The sequence below is a fragment of the Parasteatoda tepidariorum genome, chromosome 5 (genome assembly GCF_982258835.1).
Source record: "Parasteatoda tepidariorum strain Cologne lab strain chromosome 5, Ptep-v5.0, whole genome shotgun sequence".
In the NCBI taxonomy this organism is placed as follows: Eukaryota; Metazoa; Arthropoda; class Arachnida; order Araneae; family Theridiidae; genus Parasteatoda; species Parasteatoda tepidariorum.
Window position 1 is genome coordinate 91323846 of NC_141759.1, and position 11386 is coordinate 91335231.

Below are 11386 nucleotides of genomic sequence, written 5' to 3' on the forward strand. Positions count from 1 at the left end.
TTTTTGTCATTATTTGTGAAAAAAAATTATTTTTTAATCATTAAAATTGCGAACAAGATACAACCAACAATACGACTACTGCGGTCAAGATGACCGCAATGGTCGTTCTAGTTAACTATGAATATTAATCGCGGCTAAATAAAATTAAATAATTCAAAATATTTACCATGTCCAAAGTTTTTTTTCTTACGGAGTCTACTTTCCTTGTAAGCTAAAAAAATCATTGCATTTTTTAAATTATTATTTAACTGAAATAGCTGAGTTTACCTTTTTAAAAGCAAATAAATAGTCCTTTTATTATTTTGTTTAAGCATAAATAATTAACTCTTTTATGAAAGAAAAAAAGAAGAAAATTTCATAATCTATGCTTGCAAAAAATCAAATAATAAGTAAATGAAACTTGATTATAACTTTAAAATTATACTACATAATATATATATATATATATATATATATATATATATATATATATATATATATATATATATATATATATATATATATATATATATATATATATATATATATATATATATATATATATATATATGCAAGTGAATGTCTGTTTGTTTGTCTGTCTTTTATAGACTGGACCAAGAGCGATGAAATTTTATATACTATAAGTCCAGAGATTCTATAATGTCACTGTCGACATTAGAGCATTCTGCTGCAAACCGTTCTAGCAGTAAAAACGACAAATGAAATGTTTCTGACCTTTAAGCATTAGTTATTGTTTTAATTTTTCACTGTTTCATTTTGAATACTTTAAAAGTGCGCTAATTTTTATGACAATGAATGTATTTTAGTGAATTACAATTAAAAAAAACTTTTTTCTATAAGTACAAGAATCAGTTCAAAGAAACGGTTACTATTGTAGAATGTATTATACTTTTAACATAAAAGAAAACAAAGCGGAAAGTTGTTTTTAGTCATTAAAATATAATGAAAAATATAAATTTATTAAAGATACGAATAGCTTTTATGATTTTATTTCGACAAGTAATTTAAAAATATATATATGAAAAGTGGGGATCCCGGTGTCTGAGTGGTAGTGCTTCGCTCTGTCGTGTCACAGGTCCTTGGTTCGATAATAGGGTCGGGAAAAGTTGACTCAATCTTTCATCCCTTCAGTGGATTGATAAATGAGTACCAAGAACGTTTGGGAACTAAACATTGGGAGTTCCGCGTTGGGCTGACCACCCAACCGGAACATCTGCTCTTGCACCTCACAGTTCAAAGGTCAAGAAAACTGTGAAAGGCACAGTAAGCCTTGGCCCTCCGTGGGATGTCGCACCACTGAGTTTAGTTTATATGAAAAGTGGTGATTGCGGTACACCCTGTAAATAAACGTGCCCCAGATGCACTGAAAAACAAAAATAAGAAGAAAAAAAAGCAAAAAGTTCATAATTACCAATTGCCAATTAATGTTCAACGCTAAGCATTTTAGGGCAAAGATAAATAATTTAAAGTTGCTAATCAATAAATAATTTTTTTAGTTAAAAACTGTTGCTTTAAAGCAATCATACAATTATTTGAAAATAATTGTAGTTTGGTCAATCACGAGAACAGCAGTTGCTTGAAAACAGTAGTACAATTACTTGAAAACAATTGTACAATTACTTGAAAACAATTGTGTATTTACTTGAAAACAATTGCAGTGTGGACAATTACGAGATGAGATCTCAGCAAGTTTGTTCTTGCGAGATCGGGTGCTTATCTCGTAATTGCCAGACAATGTTTGAAGATGTTTAAAAACCTTAAATTATTTTACTTACCCGCATTACCCATTATTTTTACTGGACGTCTAACACCATACATGCTAGATGCCACGTAGTTTCCATCAACAACTCTGTTACTTCTCTTCGCTAATCTATTACTTATTTTTCCTCGATGATTCATTTCCTCAATTACAGGTAAAGAACCTAAGGCATACACTGAATTATAAGATTCTGTGTAATTATTTTTGACACCATGATCCATATTAGCATTTACCGCTGAAGCACCGTTATTTTCTTGTTTAGTTATAAAAGATGGAATTATCTTACTACCAAAACTACCGGTTCGGTCACCAAATAACTTTCCTTCTGCTTTTTTCGAATCTACAGATATTTTAAGGTCGTCCGTAATCATGGCATCTCTATTTTCTCTATTTACATTAGAATATTTACTATACTCTGACGTCATCAAATAAGGTGAGCTGTTTGTAATCATTGAATCTCTTATTTCTTGGGGTTGAAAAAAATACTGTTGCATCTTGCTACGATTATTGCTGGGCTCGCTTGTTGGATACTTCAAATTATGATTGCTGATATCCCCATGATTTGCATAATCATTTATTTTCACATTAGGCCTGTGTTTTATTCTATTATTTGCTGTATTATTATAAGATATTTTGTGACTAAAAACATCTTTGTTAGTGTCACTTTCAATAGCCATAAGTGAGAAGGATTTGCCATTTACAATTTCAGCTATTACTTTGCTATTACTTTGTTCGAATGTGTTATTTTCTTTAAAATTGCTTGAGGATACGTTTTGATGAAAGGAGCTCCCTTGGCTGTTATCTAGTTCATTAGACGCATTATCATTAGAGATGAGGTTTTTGCCATTTTCAGCTTTTGAATTCATTCCAGTAGAGAAAATTTCTCCAAGAAACTTACTTTCTTCTTCCAAAAAGTTTGATGATACTTTTAGAATATCACCAGTATTATTACGACGAAGTCCATTTGTGATATTATCCCCATTATCTTCAATGAGTGAATTGTTTGTATGCTCAGCTCCTGTAGAAATATTTAAGAAAAAGTTGATTAAATTTTACAAAACTTTAAGGTGATTTTGAGGTTTATTTGAGGTTAATTTGTGGTGTTAAGGCTGATTTGAGATTTATTCAAAGTTGACTCTACAAACAACTCTACGAAACCAACCTCTCAAAGCTTATAATCAAGAGAAGTTGTTTTTTTCACACTTCAGTTTGTTTTGAGGTTGATTGAAAATTTACCTATAAAGTTATCAGCTTATCGAGGTTGATTTTGAGGTGCACCGGTTATTTTTTCCACACTTCAATCAAATAAGTATATTAAAGGTGTGAATAATGTCACCCAATTTCAACTAAAAGCACTGCTGAGCTACGTATAATGTGGATTTTATGAAGAGTAAATGAGGTTGATTGTTAAAATTATTTTTAGATCGAAATATAATTTTGTTTTCTACCAAATGCGTATTTTATGCAACTTTCAACCTCAAAAGCAATTTTTTTGTAAGGGAAATCTATGGTTTATTTAAAGCACATTAAATATAACTGAGTTTTTTTTTCAATACACCCAAATTTATTTTTTTTAGAAACACTTCTTTTTCGCGCTCTTTTCTTACTTTTTAAGGAAAAATTGTTGTAAACTTGAAAATAACTTCTAGCAAATGATGAATTTCACATTATAATCTCACTCGCATTGTTTTCATTGACACATTTTTGGTAAATGGTGCATAAATGTAAAATTTTAATAAACATTTTTAGTTAACAATGAAACTCATAGTTTCAATAATTTTATTTTCCTGCTATTTTTAAGAGTTTTGAGGACATTTGTAAAATATTAGTTATTTAATTGAAGTAAGCACTTTCTGTTGAGAAATTTTCAAACTATGCTAGTATTTTCAGCTTGATGTTGCTATCAGTAATTTCCCTTTTCTCGATAACGTATAATTATTCAAATTAAAATTAATCATATGTTTTTAAAATATAAAGATGCAAGTTCTGTAAATAAAATAAAAATAAAACAAAAGTCATAAAAAAGTATAGTGTTCAGCTAAATGATCTACCCAATTGGTTTGCCCAACGTAACATTTTAATTCTTTAGTAAAATATTATTTTTCACTCGTATAGCATTTTTTGTGTCTTAATGAATGTAATTTAAGTTTAACTCAATGAAAATAATATTGCATTTTATAAAGACCTGAAATGGGCAAAAAAAAATAACGTAAACAGAATGTCAGAATGCCTGGTGAATTTGAACCAAGTTCGGTGAAGCCGGAAAAAAATATTTCTGTTACGCACACAAAACAATTTTTCACCAAATTTATTTTAACAGTGTTTACTGAGTGACTGTGTGCTAATGTGTAAAAGAGTAAATGATATATAATCTGTAATCTATAGAAATAATTATTGAAAATATTTTGTATGGTTCGAAATAATTTTTGTTATAAAATTGTATATGTTACGGTGAATGTGAATAGTCGGTAATTATTAATAATAACCGATCAATATTAATAATCGATCAATATTAATAATAACCAAATGATTCTTTGAAGTTTAGTCAATGTCATTCTTTCGCGCTTTTATTTGGGATATTTCAGGTATCGTATTTCCGTATTCTTTGCAACAACTACAACCTTGTTTGTAGAAAGTTAAACCATATTATTGATCCTGGTTAAACCGAAACTGACACATGGTTCAAATTAGCACCTTATTAAGTTTACTGCAAATTTACATCATATTAAGGTTTAAGTTAGCTTAAGTACATTTCAACACTGAACCTAATTTTCCGAGAATGCTAAAGAATATGTCTAAAGAATAAAATTCATTAACTTACTGTCTTCTTGAAATTTCAAATCTCCCTCATTGTCATCTGAAACAAACGTTTATCTAATTTTATTTAATTTAAATGTAATAAGAAATTATAGAAAAAGTTGCACTGTCTTTTATTTATATATTCGAGTAAAACAAAAAATAAAGTTGTAATAATGATCTCACATGAAAGCAGGTTGCGACTTCTAATTCCTGTTTGAGAAATGGAAAAGAAAATTGTTAAATACAAAAAGGCACGCTTAGTACCTTAGTATACAAAAATGCAATAGTTCTTACATTTTGAATTAAATAATATTTTCAAAAGAATTACTTTAAGACAAGTGAATTTCAAATCTGCATTTAAAAACTTGCTCAGTTATCAATTTTTCATTTCAAAGAAAATTTAAACTATTTCATCTTTATGTGTTTTATTTTTCACATACTGAGTGCTCCATTCACTGTTTTTGTTACATAATTTTAGAATCTTCATCAAATATAAACTGAGAAATATACATACATACTCACTCCATTCAAAATGGACCGAAATAAAAAAAATAAACATTTCGTTACCGTCACGACATACATTTTTATGACATTTTTTGTTAAAAATATTTTGCTAAAAAATTGCTTAAATAATTTTTCCAAATTCTTTGGAAACTACGATTTATTATGAATAAGAAAACTATTATAAGGGAGCTATTCAGAAATCTGGCTTAAAGTAAGAAAATGGCGAAACAACAGATGGTGATTCTTTAATTAGTTACATCAATGTTTTTTTTTATTCTTAATTCTCTTTGTTTCGAAGTCATTAGAAAGAAGAAAGTCAGAACTGCGTATTTAAAATACTTAAATACTGGAAATATATATGTTCATACATAATTATACAAAATTATTTTTAGAAAAAAAATTTGGAAGATATTTTTTATATACACTCTATAACAAAAAAATCGACGCACCGAGAAGGAGTTGTCCGATTGAAACGAAAATTAGTGGATAGGAAGACCATGCACGGAATAGTAGATGATTAAAATTTCAGAACAATTGAATAATTTATTGCAGAGTTACAGTAACAACTTCAATAAGGTGTTGACCCGCCTCTAGCCTAAATACAAACAGCCACACGACGTGGCATAGACCGATGAAGCTCCCGGATGGTCTCTTGCGGTATTTGCTGCCAAATTCGATCCAATTGTCGAACGAGGTCATCAACATTCCGTGCCAGATGCAATCGCCTTCCCATCATATCCCAGACATGCTCGATGGGAGAGAGATCTGGTGATCTGGCAGGCCAAGGAAGAGTTTGACAAGCTTGCAGACAGTTCATAGCAACACGTGCTGTATATGGTCTGGCATTGCCCTGCTGAAAAACCAGCCTAGGGCTCTGAAAAGGAACGGTAGCAAAACAGGTCTTAGGATGTCGTCGACGTACCGCTGTGCAGTAAGTGTACCTCTAATGACGACCAAAGGGGTCCGGCTGTCAAAGGAAATGGCGCCCCAGACCATAATACCTTGTTGAGGGCCGGTGTGGCGTGCAATGGTGAAGGCAGGATCCCCCCTCTGCCCTGTGCGTCTCCAAACACGTCTTCGATGATCGTCAGGACACAGTTGGAAGTGGAATTCATCGCTGAAGACTAAACGTCTCCAGTCGGCATCATTCCAGCCATATCTGTTCAAAACATTCATGCATACGAAATTTCAAAGCAATAGGATGATTGCTTTTTGGTGCGTCGATTTTTTTTGTTATAGAGTGTATTTCAGCAAATAGGAATTATTTTCAGATAAATCACAATTTTTACCAGTTCAATTTCTTTTCTAATAATATTAAACATAAAAAATTTAAATAGGTGGTTTTTGTTATTAAAAAATTGAAAGGTGTTTTTCCAAAGTATTTCAATTTGTCTTTTTAGCACAAAGATCAAGTTTCCTGCCTTCATTTTTTTAATAATGTTAAATACCATATTTTTTAACTTCAAGAGTGCGTTTTTTACCATTAAAAAATTAAAAGTGGTTTTTAGAATATTCCAAGATTTTTTTAGCATGAAAACAAAGTTCTTTGGCATGAAATTGTTTTCCATAATGTTACGGGTCATATTTTTTCCATGTAAAAAAATCAAAATGGTGTATTTCTTCGTTTTTTGACAAGAGACGTTCGTTTTTTGACAAGTGGCTTTTATTCAAAATACTTTTATAGCGCAAAATCAAAATTTCCTGACTTTACTACTTTTCTCATAATGTTAAATTCCATACTTTTCATCATAAAAAAAAACGAGTGTTTCGTTTCTGATGTAAATAAAAAAATATAGAAAATGGTTTAAAAATATAGAAAATGGTTTTATTCAAAATATTTAATTCCATCGATAATGGGCGATTTTAGAAATCATTTGTAAGAAGAGATTATTGATTAAAGAAATAATTATTTTTAAATAGGAAATACAGTAAGATTTAATTTAAGAATTCTTAAGGTAAGTTATATAATTTCAAATTCTGAAATACATGTTTTATTTTAAAGTTACTTCGATTCATTGCTACAACTTGTTCTTTATAAATCCTTTATTATAAGTAAAGCAATTTTATTCTTAGATAAAGCATGGGGAATACTAACTTGAAAATAAAAGAAAACTGTTTCCTCTTTTCGATATGGGGTGTGTTAAGACTAGCTTTCAATTTTGAACCTCTGACTAGGCATAGAATATTCAGTCAGAAAAATAAGAAAAATTGATATTTTAAGTATTTTTATTCCCTACCATAACTTCCTTCTCCACCAAAGACCTCTTCTAAGTCATAGTCTCCTCCATCAAAGCTCATTCCTCCTCCCCCGAAGCTTCCTTCGCGCCCATCATAACCTAAAAATTTATAACAAGAAATATAATAAATATTTATTTATCTAATGCAATAAGAGTTTTTTTATATGCATATTTTGAAGTTGTCATCACAATGCTTGTAGCGCCATTTAAATACTGGGCCGTCTCCTACTGAAGCGCCCTCTTGGTTGTCTTTAACCTTCGCGAAATCTCTAGGGCTCAGCGTCTAGCACGTTGACTGTGGAGATTCCACTAAAAAGGGGTCGCTACTTTTTGGAGATAGACCAGTATTCCCCATTGTAAGATGACTGCTGAAGGTTGTTTTTTTTTTTAATTTTTCACTCTCCCTCGTGTGTTTATAGATTTCGTATCAGTTTTTTTCTATTTCATCAAATAAAGCTGCCGTCTTCTAAAGATAATGTGCAAACCTATAACTTGATTTTAATGACGTAAGATTTTAATAACGAAAGCAGATATCAATATATGTGGGTTATTTTGATATCTACTTTCACGAAGCCGACAGGGTGGATCCAAACCCACGGTACATGGAGCGACATATATTTCACCATGTCACAAATTCCTAGTTATAACAACTGTTGGAGAAAGAAAATAAAAAAATATCACGACACGAAGATTGAATCTTTCCTAAATAATATTTCGACAGCAGAACCTGACCAGAGATCATCCCTGGGTTGGAATCGAAAAAACTTCATCATCGGATCTCATCGTACTCTTGTCAACCACTTCGTAAAACACGTATATTATTTGTTTTCATCTATTCTTCGAAGAATCGAACTGAAAGCAGTTATGGGCATCACTAAATTCGGTTCTTTTCTAAAATGAAAAAAAAAAATACTAAATGGATAATTTCAAACTATCGAACATATCGAATCCAAATAAAATTTAACTTTAATAAATATATTTAAAAAAATAAAATTATTAAAATATGTGTCTCTGTTAGAAAATTAATCAGTTGTATTTTAATATTTTAGAACTTTGTAGACATATGAAACTAAAAAAATGTCCATGAAGCTGAAAAATAATATTACGACGTTTACTTTCTTCACCAAATCTACCTTCTTCACTGAAGGATGATCTTCCCAATCTACCAAAACCTCGTCCTCTTCCAAAATACCTTTCTCCTACAAAACCTCGTTCTCTTCTATCGAATCCACCTCCATCAAAACCTTCTGCTCTATCAAATCCTTCACCCCCTCCGTCAAAACTGCCTGAAAAAGTTTGGTAAAAAAAAATACCATACACGATTAAATAACCATTAAATTCGAAAGTTGCATTTTCAAAGTATATTATGAGTTCAGAATTCAATATTTGGATACTAAGTTACATTTAAAAAAAATTGCGGAGATTCAATTTTTCGAAATCATTTCGGATACTAGCACAGTAATATGAAATTGGAGAACTATACTTTAATCGAGGTAAAGAAAAGAAAATTGAATTAGAACAAAAAGAAATATTAATGTAATCGCTACTTTGTTTTCCTTTACCCACGCAAAAAGATAAAAGGTATAATGTTATAAAATTCGTTATCCTGGAGGATGATCATTCTGGTATTCCCTTTTGTTCTATTAATCTATTTTTCTGTTTTCTTTTTAATTGCACTTGACAATGCTAGTTCTGTTAGAGAACTTGACATATAATGAATTAGAAAAATGATTTAAGCCTGTTTTCAGACCCTGTATATCAAGGTCAGAAGTTTGAAACTGACTGAAGAAGATTCTATAGACTCATTGAAGAGAATACTTTCGATTCCGAACAGAAATTACAGAATAATTATCGGGATTGTGCTGAAAAAGGAACTAGCTAACTGACAAGAACCGAGAACAACACATCATGCTCGATTGATGCTTTTCCTTTTGAATCCAGCAAAGATGCTCGCTTTCAGTGCTCATGCAGGATATGAAAAGGAGGTCCATAAAGTAGATGCCCCGTGCAAATTTAATGCTCTGTTTTAAATTTAAAAAACTGGCTCTCTTCATCCGTTGGGGCTGAGGCTCTATATAATGATTTTAATCTATGGCGTGACTGGAACAAATATAGCAGGCATAATCCACTATTTTAAATACAGCTATAAAAGGCATGGGAAGGAACTTTACTTAATCAAATAAAGCTGCATGTTCTCGCTATTTTTAATCATACTTTCTTCTTCAAAAAGGCAGTTTATTGCTCGAACATTGTTGAAAGTTCTTCCACTGGACTTTGAAAAAAGAGGCTATTCACTCAAATTTTTTTATTTATAATTTTACATGCGTTCAACAAAGGTGTACTTTCCTGGAAAACTCGATGAAAGCTTAAAGATTATGAGGTGTACCTGTGTTCAAATTTTGGAAATAACTTTTAGTTATTCCGAGTAAATTTTAGTCAGGAAAATTAAAATATGATATTTGACTGAATGTAAGAATGAAAGAAAAAAATCATTTTTTTATTGTTTCGAATGTATATTTGACTAAAAAATACAATTTTTTAATTAAAAAAAACAAAAGTTGTATGCACCAGTATCATTAGGTCCCTCAGAAATTATTTGGTTTTCAAGTAAATCGTGCTCATCAACTAATTGACCTGTAATATATAGATAAAATGTTATAGCACCAAAAAAATTAATTATTTAAACGATTTTTAATAATAATAACGATTGTTAAAAAATGAAAAAGACATTTTTTAATTGACTTTGAAAATAAGAATATGAACAGGAAAATAAAGATCTTATCTCCTTTTTAACACAAGAGATTATATCTACAAAAATTAGTGTATACGTGCATATGGGTCCAATAAAACACATTTGACTTGACTTAACTGATGAAATAAAATTTTAATATTTAAAAAGCTAAAATACAACCAGCTGCATAACTGCTTCTCTTTAAACTGTAACTTACTTATCCTCCTCGTGCTTTCAGGCTTAATTACACTTAAAGAATATCTTCGTAACAGGCATTATTTCTTCACAGACCGAAATTTCACTATATTTTAGCTCGCCAAAAATCGTTCATAAAAAGTAAGCTTAGGTCCTTTTTTACTTACATGGAGCACCGATGGGACCATCAGATATCATAGATTTATTTTTAATTTTTTCAAATGCAGCGCAGTCTAAACACATGACTGTGCCAACTCCATTTACATATTAAGACTTTTCTCATTTATGGTTTCCAACTCAAATTTTTTCAAGATACTGAAATATTATATCTTTCAAAGCCTGATAATCTTGAAAAAGGATGTCTTCAATCAACAAAATCACGCTTTTTTAAAGTTGGTATAATTATCCTTCATTTTTCCTTTCTACTTTCTTACTATTTCTTTTCTAAGTACTACTCATACTCTAGCTAATCAGTAATGTAAATAAAAGCCAAACAAAACTTCTCTCTTTTTCCGATTTTTATCAGAAAGAAATCAGTCAATTTGGACTCATGACTTGCTTTCTCTTTGATTATATACTTTAATAGCATTTGCTTATTTTTTAAGTCCTCCTGTTAATCGATAAAATTACTTCCAATCAGTCGAAAACCTTATGGAAATTTCAAGATTTAAAAACTTAATTTTAGTGGGCTTGAAAATGTTAAACAGAGAAAGCATTGTTGAATGCATAGAAGTATTAAAAAATACATAGAATATTTTGTTATTGAATATGAAGAAGTGCTCAATACACATAAGATCTTATTAAAACAAAGAAATGTTCAAAATAAAGATGAAATCTTTGCTGAATATAAAGAATTGCTAAATACGAAGAATACCTTATGAACAAATAGGCATTAAATACAAAGAAGAAGTTTTTAATTACAAAGAAATGTTTAATATAAAGAAGAACTACTTGCTGCATGCATATAAATGTTAAGCACAATACGGAGAACAACTATAGCTAAATACATAAGAGAGCAATATTATAAATTTTGTTTTGTATGGTCTTCTTTAAATCCTGTGTTTTTTACTCTTAGGATTTCATAAAAAACGTATTTTAATTTAAAAATGATCCCCCCGAAAAATTTCTCAGTACAAAAAGAAAATTGATGCCTTTTTGATT

The 11386-nt window shown here is 30.2% G+C and overlaps 1 protein-coding gene across 1 annotated transcript in view; it reads right to left on the reverse strand.

Annotated features, from left to right (window-relative positions):
* The window catches only part of LOC122272131 (uncharacterized), a 59178-nt gene extending 48710 nt beyond the window's left edge, over positions 1–10468 (reverse strand). Inside the window, exons 1-6 of the mRNA XM_087162907.1 lie at positions 10393–10468; positions 9868–9933; positions 8415–8585; positions 7300–7398; positions 4581–4616; positions 1776–2777 (exon numbers count right to left, since the gene is read on the reverse strand). Coding sequence (XP_087019033.1) covers positions 1776–2777; positions 4581–4616; positions 7300–7398; positions 8415–8585; positions 9868–9933; positions 10393–10468 — 1450 coding nt within the window. The remainder of the gene's footprint in view (positions 1–1775; positions 2778–4580; positions 4617–7299; positions 7399–8414; positions 8586–9867; positions 9934–10392) is intronic.
* Positions 10469–11386: the final 918 nt, after the last annotated feature.